This window comes from Bufo gargarizans, chromosome 8 (genome assembly GCF_014858855.1).
Source record: "Bufo gargarizans isolate SCDJY-AF-19 chromosome 8, ASM1485885v1, whole genome shotgun sequence".
NCBI classification, from domain to species: Eukaryota; Metazoa; Chordata; class Amphibia; order Anura; family Bufonidae; genus Bufo; species Bufo gargarizans.
The window spans coordinates 145,005,665-145,025,334 of NC_058087.1; the positions used below are offsets into that span (position 1 = coordinate 145,005,665).

At 42.7% G+C, this 19,670-nt stretch overlaps 1 protein-coding gene across 1 annotated transcript in view; it reads left to right on the forward strand.

Annotated features, from left to right (window-relative positions):
* The window catches only part of PDXDC1 (pyridoxal dependent decarboxylase domain containing 1), a 68,427-nt gene extending 56,491 nt beyond the window's left edge, over positions 1–11,936 (forward strand). Inside the window, exons 14-23 of the mRNA XM_044302793.1 lie at positions 106–169; positions 632–687; positions 831–936; positions 3,645–3,816; positions 4,765–4,883; positions 5,615–5,736; positions 7,035–7,127; positions 7,217–7,313; positions 8,631–8,732; positions 9,656–11,936. Coding sequence (XP_044158728.1) covers positions 106–169; positions 632–687; positions 831–936; positions 3,645–3,816; positions 4,765–4,883; positions 5,615–5,736; positions 7,035–7,127; positions 7,217–7,313; positions 8,631–8,732; positions 9,656–9,882 — 1,158 coding nt within the window. The 3' untranslated portion in view covers positions 9,883–11,936. The remainder of the gene's footprint in view (positions 1–105; positions 170–631; positions 688–830; positions 937–3,644; positions 3,817–4,764; positions 4,884–5,614; positions 5,737–7,034; positions 7,128–7,216; positions 7,314–8,630; positions 8,733–9,655) is intronic.
* Positions 11,937–19,670: the final 7,734 nt, after the last annotated feature.

The window sequence follows — 19,670 nt, forward strand, 5'->3', positions numbered from 1 at the left end:
TCTGCCTCTGAGATTGTTTCCCTCCGTGTTTTACTTCTTTTCTCCACTCGTCTCCTCTGTTACTCTGAATATGTAAATCAGTATACATGATCCTTTTTATTTTAGGTTGAACCTGATGGAAACTCACCAGTAGTTGTATTTAAATTCTTTTATGATGGCTCTGGATCAGGTTTGTAACCCATGTTTCCTATTGCTAATCTTACCATAAATTGAAAAATGAGCACAGCAATGGCTTGTTGTGTTGGTTGTTGCTGGCACACTTATACGATTTTCCAAAACTGTAAAGCTTGTGTGGCAGGTATCACTGGGAACCCCACCATTCACTAGTGTGGAGGTAGGAGCGGCAGTAGTAGTGGATGCACTGGTGAGGAGACCCCCCCCCCCCCACACTTGTGATTATGTGGGTCTAATCCATCCTATAGAAATATACTATTTACCTAGCAACCCCAACAATTTGCACAAAATGCTTTGATACATGGGTCGCACTGTTTTTGCAGATATTTGATACCACTATGCTACATGTGATATGCTGGAAGCAAAAACAATTCCTGATTTTCTTATGTTCTTTTTGCCAGTTATATTTATGTGTATTATTGCTGACTGTAACCATAAAATGTTTTTGGCCTTGTAGGTTGCACTATAAACTTGAACACCATCGAGAGGGAGAGCGATGCAATGAATCAATGGGTAAGACACAGCTCTGTCTATTGTACTAATGCTAGGATCGGAGAGCACTATTTGTGCTATAGTATGTACTATACTGTATATTTGCTCTGTGTTGTATTTTTATTTTTGTGCTATGTGACAAGATTTCCTATGGTTCTCTTTAGCTCGGGGAACAACTGGCCGCCCTTATTCCATCTTGTGCTGTGGACACAGTGGAACTGGAAGATGAAGGAGTATGTGTACGCTTTAACCCAATGATGACCTCCGCAGGTTGGTTTTTCATGGTTTTATTAGATATCACTATGGTAGTCTGTTGTATCTGTGGGAAATTTATTTTCTAAAACATTTCACTGCATCAGGACATAACTGAGGAGTCTTTGGCGTTACAGACTAGGTTTTTTTTTTACCAACATTTTAGCGTTTTTGTATAGCTAGAATTTACAAAAAAGTTGATTCATTTTCTAAATACATTTCGTTATTTGTCTTGTACTGAACTACACTGTGTATTATAGTCCAGAGCTGTATTCACAGTTCTGCTGGTTGCTTTAGGAAACCGTTTACATGTTGTATGACTGACAGACACCCTGACGAGTAAGCGACGCTCTTCTAATGTGTTGTGAACAGTGATGGCCAGTTCGCCGTGTTCGCCCGCGAACACATGTGGGCTGCCATCTTAACTCACAAGTCCGGCGAGGCACAGGTAGCCCGCATGTGTTCGCCAGCGAACTGGCCATCACTGGTTGTGAATATGACACTGAACCATTTCCGTGTAGGCTTCAGGCAACACTGGGGGATTTCTAATATACTTTTGCATGCAGCTCTGGACCATCATACAAGCTGTAACTCTGGATACGCAATACAGTACATATCCACAAAGTTACTTTACTATATATGTGGGTAATTCTATATGGTAGCCATTAAATGGTGACCAAGCAATTTAAAGGGGTTCTCCAGGAGTTTTTTTTGTTTTGAACAATCATTTAATTTTTCCATTTTTGTTTTACGGACTGAAGCCATACTTATCACAGCGCCTAACCTAGTCCATGTACGTGATGAATATGTCACACACATATATATAATATATATTGTATTGCGTATTTCCAAACCACAGTGAAGGTTGTTGCTTAGTCTCTGTTCAGACTGTGCATCCACACTGTGTATATAATATACAGTATATCAAACTGTGCGTTTCCAAGTCACAATGATAATTGTTGCTTAGTCTCTATTCAGACTGTGCATCCTCTGTGTATGTGATATGTGTCGTACTGCATGCTTCCAAACCACCATAGTGACTGTTAAGTCCCAGTTCACACAGGGTATTGCAGTTGGATAATATCGCAAAAAATAAATACATTCCATAATATATTTCCTCTACAAACAGGTGGTGGTTTGGAAACATGCAGTAGGATACATATCACATAGGCTACATGCACACGACCGTTCAGTTTTTTGTGGTCTGCCAAAAAATGGAAGCCGCCCGTGTGCCTTCCCTAATTTGCGGAACAGAACCGGTGGCCCATTCTAGAAATGCCTATTCTTGTCCGCAAAACGGACAAAAATAGGACATGCTATTTTTTTGGGAACGGAGCGGAGCAAAGGATGCGGACAGGACACAGTGCTGTCCGCATCTTTTGCGGCCCCATTGTAGTGAATGGGTCCGCAGGATGCAGACCCGAAAAACGGTTGTGTGCATGAGGCCATACACAGAGCAGATGCATAGTCTGAACAGGGACGAAGCAACAATTATCCTTGTGACTTGGAAATGCACAATTTGATATATATAGATAGATAGATATAGAGATAGTGTGGATGCACAGTCTAAATAGAGATTAAGCAACAACCTTCATTGTGATTTGGATATGTAGCAACCTATATACTATACACATAGTGTGGATGTAGTCTGAAGAGAGACGAGGCAACAACTACCATTGTGGCTTGGGAGCACGTGGTACGATATTTTGTGGCTGCACAGTCTGAATAGAGACTAAGTAGTGACCGCAGTTTTTTGATGTGCGAGTGTTGGCCCCACAATACTTTTTAATTTAGTCTAGATTGGACTAGAATCATAAGATCAATGGGGGTTTATCTATTTGTTTATTCATATTTCTGTTACGTATCTGTTATGTTTCAGACGGGAAGATATCTGTTGTATATTTATTTAATAAACAATAAGGGGGTTTGGTGGAGTGCTGATACATTTCTGTATATTTCACTTTTTTGCTATGTTTTTCATAGTCAATAGACTCGTATAATCACTCAGTAGCTGGAAACCACTTCATTATCTACATAGTCATCATATTAACCCAAAACTAAATGTATTACGTGCTCTTCATGACTACAGTGTAAATTCCCTGCCTGTAACATGGCTTAGTCACTGCGCTCTCGGTATTGCTCATGGACAGTGCTGAATATCAGCTTGACCTTCTCAAGATGTTGTTCAAACATTTCCACGTGAGCATGCTGGCAGATCTACAAACCTCAGGTCACTATGACTTACTGAACATGAGAGCATTAATAATACTGATGAATATACTTGGCGTGAAGTGGCAAGTTCAGGAGCAGCCTGGTAATGAGTGGTAACTGCAGGGCAGTACCCACAGGTCATACCGAAAAATAGGTTGTGCCACGAAAAATATTTTAAATTTTTTAAACCAGCACCTGGATCTGAATAGTTTAGTAATTGCATGCAATAAAAAATGTAGGCTAGCCACTGAGATATTCAATAAAATGTATGTGTATAGCCCCACCTGCTGTTTGTTCTTTTCCTTATTTCTTGTCCGCCTCACTAAGGTGGTCGCACATGCTCAGTTTAAATCTTCAGCTGTCACCCATCTGTTAGAAGCTGTGGCAGTTACAGGGAGATCTCTGGATCCATGTGAGGTGCAGGGCTGGTTCTAGCTTTATTAGAAATAGATTGTCATGTACTATATGATTTCAGACTTTTCATTTTTTACATCAGTCATAACGCTTTTAAATAGTTCTAGGTACAACAGTTGAAGATGTTGATCAGCTGGTGGAATGTGTAAAGGTGAAAATCCCCATCATCCACAACACCCTGCAGCTGAAAGAAGAGTTCAGACTAGAGGTGGAAAGAATAGCTGGACTGACCTACGTGGTTGACTACAGCTGGGCTGGACTTGGTGTGCTAAGGTATTGAACATTGTTACCTGTTCTAGTGATCAGTGTGATCCCAGAAATTAGAAGTGTATCTTTAAAGGCTTGTTTGTATCAAATGAATAAAGCTTCAATAACTATAAAGATATAGTAAAGGGGGTGTGAAATATGAGACAAAATAGAATCAAAAGAAAGTAGGAAATGAAGCGCTTCTATCCAAAATATGTTAACTCCCCCGCAGACGCCCCACAGTTCACCAAGCACAGTGATGTACTTCGGATAGCGGCAGTGCTTGGCATCACAGCTCAGCTCCATTAACTTGAATGGGACTGAGCTGAGCTGTGACCAATATACGTGGTGTCACTGGCCTAGGGAGCGGCTGCGGTGTGGACTTTTCATGCAGCTGATTGGCAGGGGTTCCGGGAGTTTGTAGTTTGGAATGTAATATTATATTGCAGGTTATAGTTAGATTTCTGGAGAAGGGTCGTTGATCCAGGGAAGTTATTCTGACTGCCTGATTGGAGTCCGGAAGGAATTTTTCCCCAATATGAAGAAAATTGGCGTCTACACCTCCATGGAGGGTTTTGCCTTCCTCTGGATAAACATTGCAGGATAACCGGCTGAACTGGATGTTTTTACATCAGCCTTTCATGCTATATTGCCTATCCTATGAATAGGTGATAAATGTTATACGTGGACAGGAAGGGTCTATAAAGCATTCCTTTACCCTCCCTACTCTGCACCCAAGCAGAGCGCTGGTCGGTGCTTTGCCTGCATGCAGCACCATGCTCTCTTCCCTGCCTTTTCTTCATTCAGCAGCAATTAACCTTGTTGACAGACAACTGAGCATAATACCTCTGGAAAAAATGGAACTGTAACCCTTGCACTGTAGCAGTCCTAGTAGGCGGACTAGAGCCTTTTTCCCTTCTTTCTAGTCAGTGGATTGAAAATCGGCATCATTTTCGTTCTTTTTCCACTCCCAAGGTATGATCATGTAAGTGAGGAACTGGATGGCAGCAGACGAGAAGCAGAACTTGAAAAGATTAATGTGTCCCTGCTGAAGAAGCTCAATGAAGTGGAGTCCGATCTCGCCTTCTCTTCCGGTATTGATTATGTGTCTTAGTGCAGAAACCAGTGTGTTTGCCTTCCCAAAATAACACGCCATTAATTTTACTCATTAAGTTAACCTGGCGTTTTCCAGTCACTAAAACACTGCAATAAATCATTAAAGGGTCTGCTTTCAGGAAGGGACCGTTCCTTCTGAATAACTGCCTGCTCATCAGTGGAGAGCTGCATTTACAGTGGAGCGATCACCTCCACTGTTTGGGGGACGAGCAGTGGCTACTGCTATCACTCGTCCTCATACAGAGTCATTGTTTCTGGGCAGCAGATCGCTGTTCACACAGAAAAGTCGGCTACCCGAAAACTTATGATTTCATTTGCTGTGTGACGGATCATTTCACCCGATGATTGAGAATTTTGCTTGTTCATCGGGTGATCGGTGGCACATTTCCACAGGCAGATTATGGGGAACGAGAATTTGTAGTAACATTCATACCCAAAATTCTGCCTGACAATTGTGCAGTGTAAATCTGCCATTAGGTTAATAGCTGCAAGTATGCACTTTAACCCTTTGTGACCTATTCATTTCTCTGTATAGCTGAATATCTGGTCAAATGAATTCACTTATTTTTTTATAGACATACCACTAAGAATATTTTAAGAGTTTGTATTGATTGTAGGTCTACTCAGTACCATATTGCACTTATTACTGTAAATCCTGTATAACAGGCTCGTTGCTGGATTGTAAACTCATGTCTTCCTTTGGTTCTAGGTCCAGAGTTTGGAGCTGAGAAAAACTGTATTTATATTGGAATGGCGACAGAAGATGTGGATGTCTCTGAGCTGGTAGAGACCATTGCAGTCATGGGCCGAGAGATTGAAGAAAACTCAAAGGTATAAAATAATATTAAAGGGTTATCTGTAGGGATGAGCGCACCCAACGTTTTCGGGTTCGACGTTCATGGCTGGGGAGGAATTCCTTTATGGATTCTGATAGCACGGAATATAATGGAATTCTATGACAGAATGCAAAACGGAAGCCTTTAAGAGGCATTCTGTCTTGCATTCCGTCATAATAGAAGTCTATGGGCAGCATATAGGATCCGTCTGGTTTCCGTAATGCAGGACAGGACTTCGTTTTTCATCCTGCATGGGCTGAAAAACGTTTCCATTTTGCAGAGGAGTCCTCTCCTGCATAACGGAAATGGGATAGATCCGTTATGCGGCCCATAGACTTCTATTATGATGGAATGCCTCTTTAAAGGTTTCCGTTTTGCATTCCGTCATAGAATTCCATCGTATTGTGTGCTAACGAAATCCATGACTGAATTCCTCCACCACCCAAACCTGAAAACGACGGGTCTGCTCATCCCTAGTTATCTGCTTTGTACATATAAAAACAGCAGCAAATGCTCTGAAATAAAAAATGCTACAGCCCCTTTTCTTCTACACAGCGGGCTCCAGGGAACTGCAGCCAGCCTCATTCACTTGAGTGTTGCGCTAAAGTTCAGCGCTGCAGCCCCTTCATTCTCAGGATCAGTATAGGGTCCTGTGGATGGGAACCCATATCCTAGGATGGAAATATCCCTTTAAATGCTTCTCATGTTCTTATTTTCAGTAACCTGATGTTTTCCTTGACATTTACGCCCAAAGGGATATTAAAAATTCTAGTAATACAAAATTTGGCTGGCTCACAGTAATTTGCATCAACTTTTACTAATATATAAAATATATTTCACATTCACATAAAAACCTTTTATGAGGCAAAAATATACTCAATTGAATGTCAACTTTATATACTGTTCCTTTAAATGTGGAGCTCACGCATAAAAAATTAAAATATACAAAACAGCAGCTTCTATATAACTTGTTCGTTCTGGGCGTGTGATTAGTAGTATTACTTAGTATGTCATTCTATCAGCTTTATCGTACCCTCTCCTGTTGATATATTCGTAGTACGTTCTGTTATTTAGTTAGATTGTGTCCATATTGCGGGGTTAGTTGTTGTATTCGTTTGTGCTTAGCTTAAAATACAAGGGCCTATGTTTGTAGTGCGCTCCGTTATATGATTACATTGTGTCCATATTAAAAATTGTGCAGCTTCCTGCAAAATCTGTGCGCATTTTATTTTCAGGGTAACGAGAGCAGGGCCTTACATTTTCACTCGTGTTAATTGGCATTTATTTGTGCAGCTCCTTGAGAATATGACTGAAGTAGTCAGGAAAGGCATTCTGGAAGCCGAGGTACAGCTGCAGAGGGCCAATGAGGAACGCCTTTTGGAGGAGGTAAGATTAAGGTTGTTGTGTTGTACGGCCCTTGTCTACTACAGTATATGCGTTACACTAGTGACCTCTACTGTATGCTTTGTTTGCAGGGAGTCTTACGGCAGATCCCACTAGTTGGTTCCGTTCTTAACTGGCTTTCTCCTGTTCAAGCAACACCAAAGGGCAGAACATTCAATTTAACAGCAGGTAAGGCCACTTTCACACTGGCGTTTTGGATTTCCGTTTGTGGGATCCGTTTCAGGGCTCTCTCAAGCGGTTCAAAACGGATCAGTTTTGCCCTGATGCATTCTGAATGGATAAGGATCGGCTCAGAATGCATCAGTTTGCCTCCGTTCTGCCTCCATTCCGCTCTGGAGGCGGACACCAAAACGCTGCTTAAGATTATGAGGCATATCTCCTGGTATCTCATTGAAACCTCCCACCAATTTTCAGGACATTGCGGCAGTGGTTCTAATCTACACATACCGTAATACCCATAATACACAAAAATCTGGGGATTGCTCATAAGCAGCAGACTACAAACTGACCTTTATCACTTACAATCAGTGCTGAGAAGATAAGTGTCATTGGTTATAGTCTGTTGCAGGGAGCAAGTGACACGGGCATATTGATGATGGTGGCCCAATCTAGAGTCTCTGATTCCTCACTTTTCTCAGAAATGATATTTCTTTCAATTGCACTGTGGTGGGCAGGCATAATGTGACATGTCAGAGTCTAACTAAAACTAGTAAAACTCTTCTGATCTGAGTCCCATTGAGTAAATTCTGCTGGTTGTTAGATTGCATGTAAGGGACTGAGCCAAGGAAATTCCGAGCCCGATTGTAAGAAACACATTATAGGTGTGCTCTATTACAAGCTATTAAGGAGCAAGGGGCCCTGTGTAATCTATATCCACACCTGATTTAGATTTCCCTGGGTTGACCACAGACATTTTTGGTTTAGACTATCAGCCCTCATTACAGAGGTTTTCTGGGACCCATCTACTTTCCTTTATGAATCCTAACTTGCCTGGAGAAGAATTTTTCAACCATACTTTCCATCCCAAAGTTGCATTGATTGTCCGCTCTGGAACCCTCTCCACCAGGTTTCTGGTCTGATCCATGTCACTTCCACAACCCAGGATGGGAAAGGTGCTGAGGAGCCGGCCAGAAGCACCTGATCTGTGCTTCCACCAGTGAGAAAATTAGTTCTGGCCATGTCCACTGCACCCCCGTCATCTTGGGCTGTGAAAGTGACATGCCCACCTATAGACCAGACTACAATATTTTGACTGATGGACGTGATGTTGGCAGATGTAGGATTTCCAAAGAGAGACGTCACATGACTGGTCTCCACAGGCCAATCTATGCAACTTTGAGACAGTAAGTCTGGAAACTTTCTTCTGCGGGTAAGTTATGATTAATTAAGGTAGGTTGATGGGTGCCGCTGGATCAAACAAAAACCCTTTTAACACTGTAAAAAGGCATGAATTTAAGTCCTATGTCTTCTTGTCTTGTTCTTTAGGATCATTAGAATCAACAGAAATAACGTATGCGTCCAAGGCACAGGACACTGGACCAAGTCCTCCCCCGACGCCAAGCCTGGGACATGCAAAGAGACATCCAGGTACCACACAGAGCGTGTTTTAACTGATGTGCTGTCCTGTTATCAAATGCCTCCGTCTTCCCAACATATTGTTACTTGAATACTCCAGCGAGGGTCAAATAAAAAATAAGGCAACAAGCTTTGTGTAGTCCAGTGTGTCCACCATAGAAGCTCACAGAATTAAAGGGGTTGTCCCGTGAAACATATTGTTTATAGTTAAGTCCAGCCCAATATTATAAGCGGTTTCTATACAACAGCCTTTCTGTGTCCACCTTAGTCAATGTGCAGAAGTGGACACACATGCTCAGTTTTGCTTCTTTCTCTCGTCTCCTTCGTGTATGTGAGGGGTCCCAGGAGTGACTATTTCTGAAGCTGCAGTGTCTCCTCTGTTTCTCAGAGGTGCAATTACAGCAATGTAGTTTCACTCTATTATCATGTGTTGTATGTGTCCACCTTAGCACATTAACAGCGACGGACACAAAAAGACTGTTCAATAGAAACAGCAGGTGGCACTATATTAACATTATTCTTGGATAGAAGCATTGTATAGGGGATAGACTTTGGACTGAATTTAACAAAACCCCATGTGAATGGAGAGGCAAGTGATGGCATGTCACAGTGCGACACTATAGACTAGCATAATAAAATATATCATATGACATGAATACATAGGGTACGACACACGTAGTGTAGTTGTCCCCTATATGTCGCACAACATATTTTATAATGCTAGTCTATGGTGTTGCACTGCGACACAACAGTTGCACAAAAATCCATCTTGGATTGTTTTTTTTTGCAACGTGTTGCATGTCACAGTGCGACACCATAGACTAGCATTATAAAATGTCACACAACATTACTGCAACAAATAGTCGCACGAGAAATGTCGTTGTGTATCCCTAGCCTAAATCTTTTATTCTCAGCATGTTCTGTGACTTTGACAGGTCAAAAGTTGTTCAAAAGACTGTCCAGAAACTCTGATGCGATGAGTGAGACGAGTTCGATAAGTCACCTGGAAGAAGTGGAAAACCTTGAGGCTTCCCCGACGCCAGAACCACAGCCCGGCCAACCTACTGAACCCCTCGCCCCATCTGTGGAGTCTCACAGTGAGGAATCCCATGAGGCTGAAGCACTGGACACTAAGACAGTGGAGTCTGAGAGTCTAAGATAAAGGCGAGTGTTTTATGATTAACACTCGACCCGACATGAACTCTTTGTAGATGTAAGAGATTTCAAATGTGAACAGTGCCACGCAAGCGTACAGTAGCGATACTGTACTAGATTATTAACCTGTCTGCACAAATAATCAAAATTAAAACGAAAGCTTTTTTTTTCTCAGTAGGGAGAGGTCACAGTCATAAAACTACTATTTTTACCAATGGTAACTTGAGTTTACTGCACTTCTTGTAATTTCAAGAGTTTGATTTTCTAATCCAGCCTTTTATTTTATAATCTTTTTAGTCTTGGCGTTTATTTTTACTGTTTGTCTTCAAATGAAGCCCTCTGAATGTAAATGTCAGAAAAAGACATCTCACCCATAGATGTGTACATGACTAATTACATCTGAAATACCATCGACTTGTAATGACTCTAGTAGCGGCTCTGCACGTTACCGTCTGAGGTTTGCTATTTGCACAGTCAGTGTATTTTAATGAATGATTCAGCAGTTTGAACTCCTTCCTATGAGTTTTTCAGGATAACAGATGGACCCTTCCTAAAACCTATATCCAGTCAACAGCCTGGTTTCACAAAAATGAAAATTTAAAGGGGAAGTCCACTTTCAATGCTTAGGGCCCTTACGGTTAGGATTACACAGTTAGACTTTTTGTAGCAACACTAAAATTATTTTCATGTTCTAAAAGACGTACGTCCAATTAATTAAATAGGACCGCACTGTTTAGTCGGTTTACATTGTTAATGGTTGCATGGTACTGCGGGTGCTGTGCAGTCCTAAATAGTTAGTTGGAGCTCCTGTGGCTGCGACACAACCTAGGCAGGACTACGCTGCGTGGTCGTACCCTTAAAGAGGTTGTCTGAGCTTTTTAATATTGATTGGCGGAGGTCCAACACCCAGTACCCCTGTCGATCAGCTCCGCGCATTGCACACTTGCCGTCTTCCTGCCTGCTGCTGCTGTCCCATGGACTAACAGAAGCAGACAGGAAGACAGAAGGGAGACGGCACGCGCGCACTGTGCGCTCGGTCTCACTATACTGCAAATCGACAGGGGTCTGGATCTGATATTGATGGCCTATCCTGAGGATAAGTCAACAACCCCTTTAAGGGTCCCCCCCCATTAGCACAGAATTCCCTAACAGAGTAATTGTTAATAGAAAACCTATTTCTCATAGTAAAACCTCACCTAAATACAAAAAGGCAGCACTCCTATGTACATTACAGGGAATTTGTCACCGGCACTATGCTGCCCTCACTGAGGGCAGTGTAGTGACAGACCCGCTGATTTCAGAGGTCTGTCACTTCTGTTCTGGCAGTCGGTACTTTTATAGCTGGCATGCGCTGCAAGGGAAATGCGTCCAATGAGACTTCCTGCCCTCTCCCCCTCCAGACTATGATTGATAGGTTTCTTTCCTGTTGTACAACCTATCGCACTCCAGAGGCAGCGAGCCTCATTGGACTCATTCCTCACAGTGTTGGCACACGCTGAGGGGTCTGTCACTACACTATGCTGCCAGAATGTTTTTTTTCCCGTTCTTGAAATCCATAGAAGTGCTGCCAGCATGTGTTTTTGTTTTTTTTTGCATTGGGAATTCTTTGGCAGGGGCTACAGACCCCAAGTTTGCACGGTGACGTAGGTAAATTATCCTTCCACTTTGCATAAAGCTTGGGCTAGGTGACTACTTGCACGGCTCCTGCACAACATTTAGAGTTGTGCTATATGCACTTTCATAGGATGCTGAGTCAACTCATCAGAATGCAGCTTTCTTTTATTAAAGATAAAATAGGCCTCCGAAAGATCTGTTGTAGGCCCTAAATCTCACTTTCTACATATTCCCATCTTTTAGTCTTCATGCACACAGCCACTCAATAAAATGAGACTTTTTCATCCGCAATTGGACGTGCTCTATCATTTGCAGGACGCCTACACGGATCTGCAAAATCTACGGATGTATGAATGGGTCTATGATGGCGCACAGATGTGAAATACGGTAGTGTGCATGAAGCCTAATGTGTATGGCCAGCTTTAGTCTTATCCTGAATTGTGGCTGCTCGACTAGTTTCCTGGTAAGCTGTGTCCATTGATATGTCAACTATATACACAGCATACTCAAGGATCAAATTCCAAATATTCTATCATAAACTTTTGACACTCTAGGTGTCCGGTCCGACCCTAGGGCCATTTGAGGTCTGTGTGATGGCTGCATCTCCCAGACCGCGGCTTACTGGACCCAAACTCGTGCATCATAGTGATTTATGAGTACAGTACAGTAGACCTGCAGTCAGACAGGAACTCGCTACATCATCAATCACTATGGTGAGCTGCGGCCATCACATGCACAGTATATCCTGGACCTCACACAACTATCTGACGCCGGCCTAAGCGATAGATGAACTATTCTTCCTAACTGGACACCTCCTTACATGTTTTTCCTGTGTCATAGTTAATCGGCCAGTACTGTATGAGGGAAATGCACTATAAGGCATCATCCAGATGGCAGTATCCTGATTCATATTCTCCATAAGTATTTGTAAGCCAAAACACACACAGTGCTTGCAAATACTGGTGCAAAATCTGAACCAGAACATTGCCTTGTGAATGAGGCCCAAAACCTAGAATTGCCCGATTATAGGTCCCCGTCCAGACATTACACGCAGCATGCCAGTATGTGTACAGGCTCATGCTTGGAGTGAGCTGTCAGCTTTATCACAATCTATATGTAGAGACACATTTGTTGTAATGTAGAAAGCTGAGCACCCGGTAAGATACACACATGTGTAATGTGTATACATGTTCTCCAGGGCGTTCTGCCATATGCACATGTCTGTCACCAAACAGTTGTCATGTATTACACACTGGCAGATCAGGCGTCTTGATTTTTTTTTTTTCCTCGTGTCTTATTTGCACTTGATACATGAATTGGTTGTAATTGTTCTTGGAAGTAAAACCCTAAACTTTATAATAGGAACGTGCATGATCAGCAGTTTACACAGAGCAGGACAATGAAGGAGAAATGCATTCCCTTTGCCTGCCCCAGGGCACTGATCATAGTAGCCTGTATTCCTTTAATGCACCTGATCATGGCATCATTTGAGTCTAGCTGCCCATAATCCAGGTTGCCATAAACAGCACTTCAATGCTGCTAGTGCCATCTGCAAATCAGATAAATAAAGTGATTTTGGTCATTTATAGTTGTATTATTAGCAGGCTCCAAGGTGGAGCTTCACCTTTAATGGGGGTTGTCTGAGATCAGGAGAAAAATCTGATTTTCTTTCCAGAAATGGCACCACCTTTGTCCATGTCTGGTATTGCAGCTTAGCCTGATTCACTATAATGGGGCTAAGAGCTGATTCCCATGACCGTGGTCGGTCCGAAAAACGCGGCCTGTGTGTCACCCGCATCTCCCCTGACCCGAAGTGACTACAGAGTGGTTTATGATACAGTCAGTTTCTGTCTGATTACAGGGCTATTGTACAGTACTCATCATTATTGTACTGTACTTGTATGATGATGTGAGCACAGTGCAATAGCCCTGCGATCAGATAGGAAATGACAAATCACTATGATGTAGTCACTTCGGGTCAGTGGAGATGTGGCCGACGCACAGGCCGTGTTTCCTGGGCCGAACATGGTTGTGTGAATCAGTCCTAAGCCGTATTAGGGCTCTTTCGGTAGAGAGTGTACTGTACGGGAATCTGTATGATTCTGTAGCAGTAAGGTCATGCAGTGACACACAGCACTATAAATCAGTATAAAGCCTCATTCACACATCCGTGCTTAAATCCGTGAAAAGGTGGCCAGGGATGCCTCCGTGAAGGGTCCGTGTGTCATCTGTATTTCATGGACACTGCAGCTGAAAAATAATTTTCAAAGTATCTTTTCCTAATGATCTGTGAAACACAGGTGGCATCCGTAGTTTTCACGGACACACAGACTGTAACGGGCATGATGGATCCGTGAACACTGACAGAGGCGGACTGGGAACTTAAAGTGGCCCTGTTTTGTAGTATGGTCCAAATTGATGGAAGGCCGGACCAACAATACCATATTGTGGCACATTATACCAACCTAACAGAGCAAAATGCCACAGTCCATCACAAAATACATCTCCAAAAACTTTCACTGGGCATCGGCTCACTGGAAAATTTTCCTGTAAGGTCTATGGCCAATCCGCCCCTGAACACGGACAAAATAGAGCATGCTTCCGTGTTAAAAAAACTGATGTGTGAATACACATTAAAATTAATGGGTATCTGGAGAACATGTACAGCACACATACGTGAACACTGATAGGTGAATGATACTTAAAGGGAACCGGTCACCATGATTTTGCGCATAGAGCTGGGGACATGGGCTGCTAGATGGCCACTAGCACATCTGCAATACCCAGTCCCCATAGCTCTCTGCACTTTTATTGTGTTAAAAAACTGTTTTAATCGATATGCAAATGACCTGATATGTGTCCTGTAGCCGGAGATGAGTCAAGCGGAAAGGTGCCCAGCACTGCCCCGCGTCCTCCGAATCTCCTCCTTGCTGGCTGACGTCACAGAGCTGGAGCGCCGAAATCTCGCGATGCGCGAGCTAGCGCATGCGCAGTGTCAGCATCATGTTCATTCCCTGTACTGGCATCAGCACAGGGAACGAACTACGTATGCGCTAGCTCGCGCATCGCGAGATTTCGGCGCTCCAGCTCTGTGACGTCAGCCAGCAAGGAGGAGATTCGGAGGACGCGGGGCGGTGCTGGGCTCCTTTCTGCTGGACTCCTCTCCGGATACAGGACACATATGAGGTTCATTTGCATATGGATCAAAACGGTTTTTTAACACAATAAAAGCGCAGAGAGCTATGGGGACTGGGTATTGCAGATGTGCTGGCGGCCATCTAGCAGCCCATGTCCTCAGCTCTATGCGCAAAATCATGGTGACAGGTTTCCTTTAATGCTGTGTGCGCTCCTGAGAAACTAGCAGCTTTTGGAGCGCGATTCCTGGACATGACATACTGGTGTGAAAGATCCCTTATATACATATCACACTGTTCCTGGGGTGGAAAAAAATCTGCCACTTTTTATTTTATTTTTTTCTGATCTCATACAATCCTTTTGATCTTTCAAGAGAATTTGTTGCCTACTTTATACTGGCCTCTCTGAAAACAGCAGGTGCTGGTCAGCGACGTGTCATTTAGGTGGAAGTCTGCTGGACTTTTGGCTACATTTACATCTCATTAGATGCAGTATAGTGCAAGTGCTGTTTGCTTGGACTCCAATGTATTTTTCTGATGTTTCTTCCTTTGCAAAGGAAGAAGGCTGTCGCCTGGCAAGTGCCCGCAGCTTATGAATACGGAGGACTGAAAGTGCAGATAAGTTTAGCCAAGAGGCAGTAGATGGCGATCAGTATCGGATGTCGCCATCAGAGAAGGTGGCTTTAGGCTGCCGGCATACAATGAGGGTGATTGCACATGAGAATTATGTGGGTTTCTGCAACATATCCACACTAAAATCCATAATTTCTTATTATGGATTAAATGTGGTTTTGCCGCAGACCTCAGCCTTCATTCACAAAGGGTGAACTCCGCAGCTAAAACCACAAACAAAATTGACGTGTTGCGGGTCTGGAAATCCGCAAGTAAATTTCTGCATGAAAACAAGCTGCAAGGAGTACGTGAGATTTGTGTAATCTCATACCCTTTGCTGGTACTGTACTACACTGCGGTTTTTCCGCATGGGAATCCACAACATGTGCAGGTGGCCTTAAGTAGGTAACAAATTCCTTTAGTAGCAGCAACTACCTACATTCACACTCATATGATCCAGGGGTGTGAATGTTCTTAGTTGCTCTCACTACTATGTAGGTTCTTATATGTTAAGTCTTTGGCGATGCATTGGAAAGCTTTGCTGCCTCTAGACTTTCATGCTTTTTCCTTAGCATTAAGTGCTAATACGTCTTCCTCCTCTTGTTTATCTTATTGTCTACTGGTGCAATGAAGTCTATACTACATTTTCTTTTTTGGGAATAGGGAGGGATAAATTTCAGTCTGTAAAAAAAAAAATACTAATTTTTACTGTTTTTATAAATATATATTATATTTGATTGTGGACTGCGGTTTACCTTTGTTGGATTACAATTGTATATGCTTTAATGTTTGAATAAAGTGAAGATTTTCATCTGTGGGGTAACACAGAGAACTATTCCATGTCATAGTCTGATTCATTTTCTATACAGTTCATATATCCTTATCAGTTCAGTGATGTGATAACTCTCGTTACAAGGGCTCATCGCTGGCTGGCATATCATGTACAGTGGGATTGAGATGCTCCCATTTCTAACATTTACTATACATAATCACATACCGCAGCATCAGGGTAGGGGCCCCTTCACACACAAATCTGATGTGGTGTCATTTGTCCTCTTGAGTGGGTGCAATCCTGCAGTAACCACCTTTGTACACTTCACAAAATGGATGAAGCCGTAGTTCCAACACCTGCACCAAACACCGATCAGACATTGATGGCCTCCAAAAAAAAAAAAAGTAACACGCTATACAGCCAGCCTAATTAAGGGCTTGTCCACCTTCTGGCTATTGACCAATGTGTTTGTAAGATGTCTATAGGACACTAATATAGCCTTTGTTGAAACTCTGTGCCATTTTCTATATTTCATAAGATATGCCCCCTTACAAAGTCTTTTACGCTGTCCACAAAATGGCTGCTGCTGGATGGTCATGTGACCAGGCAAACCAGCTCTATGTAATGTCTCCTTTTAGGCCTAGGGCAACAAGGCAACTTACAGCCAGGAGACATTAAAGGCTATGTATACCTTTTGGAGTAATTTTTTTTTTTTTTTTATGATTGCATTTAATTTATTTTTGGCTAAAAATCATATTTTCAATTGGCCTTTATTCAAAATATTGAGCCATTCTCTCACAAAGGGTTAACTGTTTTTGTAACAGTTTGACTGGTAGTTTCACTTTCACTTTGTGCCAATTACCCTCATCTCTAAACTACTGAGAGCTCATAAACATTTTTTTAAGACACATTCTTATCAGTAGGATAAGGACTGAGCTATAATGAGTGTTTATAAGGTCAGAGATAAGGAGTCTGTCTACTCCTTAGATGACGGAAAAGACAAAAAAATCCACAGGCAGCTAGTAGAGCATATCGGCTCTGAACACAAAAAAGGATACTACATTGTTAAAAGATTTTTAGCTAAAAATGAGTATAATGCAATAATAAAGAAAAATTTCCCACAAAGGTGTACATAGCCTTTAAACTCCCATGCTAGTTGTATTTAATGACAGTGAATGTGATCACAAAGAAATCAAACAGGGCTTGATTACTGTCGATGGTCAGTTTGCAGCACCATGTGATAACCACGTTCACTATAATCTGCAATGCAGTTGTGCAAAATTGTGTACAAGTCTCCAAGTAGCTGTAGCTTAACAGTTCTTACATATTGTTATCTGGTCTGTGTGGTGTTTTCATGAATGGGATTTTAACAGATCACATTCTCTGGGTAGAGAAGGACTTTACCATAGCAAATGTCATTTAAGCTACTTTCACATATGCGTTAAAGCAGAGGAATAGCCTATTGAAGTTCATCACATCCAGCATAGCCTGATAGGGCCAGAGCACTGACAGACCCCATTAATAATAATGGGAACTGGCAGGGAGCCAAAAGGCTTCTGGCACGAGAGCTTGCACTAGTTTTTGTCCAGCCGGATCCCAGTATAGTCAATGGGCTCTGGTGGTGAAAGGCAGTATCTGGCTATATGCCCGATAAGGTGAACTCTGGCAGGCTATTCCTCTGCAGATAGCTTTAATGCATATGTGAAACTAGCCTAAAGGGCTGTCCATTTTCTTGATACTGATAACCTATCCTGAGGATAGGTCATCATTAGCATACTGATTGGGGGCCTACTCCTGAAGTCCACGAGGATCAGCTGTTTGAAGGAGCTGAGACTTTGTAGGGTAATTACAGCTTTTCATCCCAATCACTTGAGGATAGGGCATCAATATCCTGAAACCACACAACCCCTTAAAGCCATATGTATGGTATACTCTCTAGCTGTGATGGCTAACCTCCGGCACTCCAGATGTGGTAAAACTATGACTCCCAAGATGCACACTTGCTTGGCTGTTCTCAGAACTCCATAGAAAAGGATGGAGCATAGTTGGAGTCGTAGTTTCACCACAGCTGGAGTGCTGGAGGTTAGCCATCACAGCTCTATACCATAGCAGCTATAACAAGAAATTATGTAATTTAAGGTGGATTTAAACGGCCCAAAGTTCGTGCCACTTATCAGGAACAAACTTTCCTGATAATCTGCTTGTTAGAGGTGCCGCAGAAATGATCAGTGGTGGTGACACCTCAATCATCGTTCCTGGGCAGCAGATTGTGCTGTCTAAACAGCATTCTGCTGCCCAGGAGCAATGATTTTGTATGGGGACAAGTGACGGCAGTAGCAATTGCTCATCCTCATACTGTGGAGGAGATCGCTGCATGTAAGTGCATTACCACTTAATGAGCAGCCCATTATCGGGAAAGAATATCAAAAAGGAAGCAAGCAATCTGCTCCCCTGCCCGTGTAAATACACCTTAAAGTAATTCTCCGGGAATTAAGAAAATAAAAATACTTAAATGTTACTTTATTAGGATACTTTCACACTAGTGGCAAGAAACTCAGTCAGGCTGTTCCGGCGGGTGACCAGCATGTCTGATCCGTGCTGCCGCTAGTGCACGCGTGCCCCCACACTACCGCTTCGGCACCATTGACTATAATGGGGGTGGGCCAGAGTTCCGGTGGCAGCGCGGCAAACATGCCAAGAGGCGGCTGGAATAAAACTACAACATGTTGTACTTTTAATCCAGCCACCTCTCAGCATGTTTGCCGTGCTGCAGCCGGAACTCTGGCCCACCCCCATTATAGTCAATGGTGCCGGAGCGGTAGTCTGGGGGCACGCGTGCACTAGTGGTAGCACGGATCTGACAGGCTGTTCACCCGCCGGAACAGCCTAGCAGAGTTCCTTGCCGCTAGTGTGGAACTAGCCTCATAAGTATATTCTGAAATACTTTTCATTAGTTATAATGGCTTGTTTTGTTTGAGGAGCAATCATTAGAAACAAAATGCCCGCTGTCCTAGTAGTACACACAAAACCTGCCCTAATCACACAGCAGGACAAATTACTTCACAACACTGAGGTAAGAGCTGCCTCATCCTCCTCTCCTACTTGTTAAGGATTATGATCTTGAATACAGATTATAAAATCTTCATTCTTAATCTCGGTAGAAATGGAGTTCATGAGGAGATGTGGCTAATGAGCAGCTCTCTTGTCTGCAGTCTCCATTTCCACAGTCTGCCCTGTCCGTCCTCTTTGTACTTCATGTCTCCTCATGAACTCCATTCCTACAGAGATTCATCTGGAGATTTTATCAGCTGTATTTAGGATCATAATCTGTGACCAGTAGAGCAGAGAGGAGGATGAGGCAGCATTTTATCTCAGTGCTGTGAAGTAACTTGTCCTGCTGTGTGATTAGGACAGGTTCTGTGTGTACTAATAGGACGGCGGCCATTTTGTTTCTCCTAATGATTGCTGACCAGACAAAACAAGCCATTATAACTAATGAAAGGTATTTGGGAATATATTTGTAATATTTAGATATGCTTATTTTCTTAATTCCGGGAGAACCCCTTTAAAGAGGACCTTTCACCGCTCCTGACATGCCTGTTTTAATAACTTCATGCATTCCCTGTGTAATAATTCTGGAGCATCTATTCTTATGCCTCTATG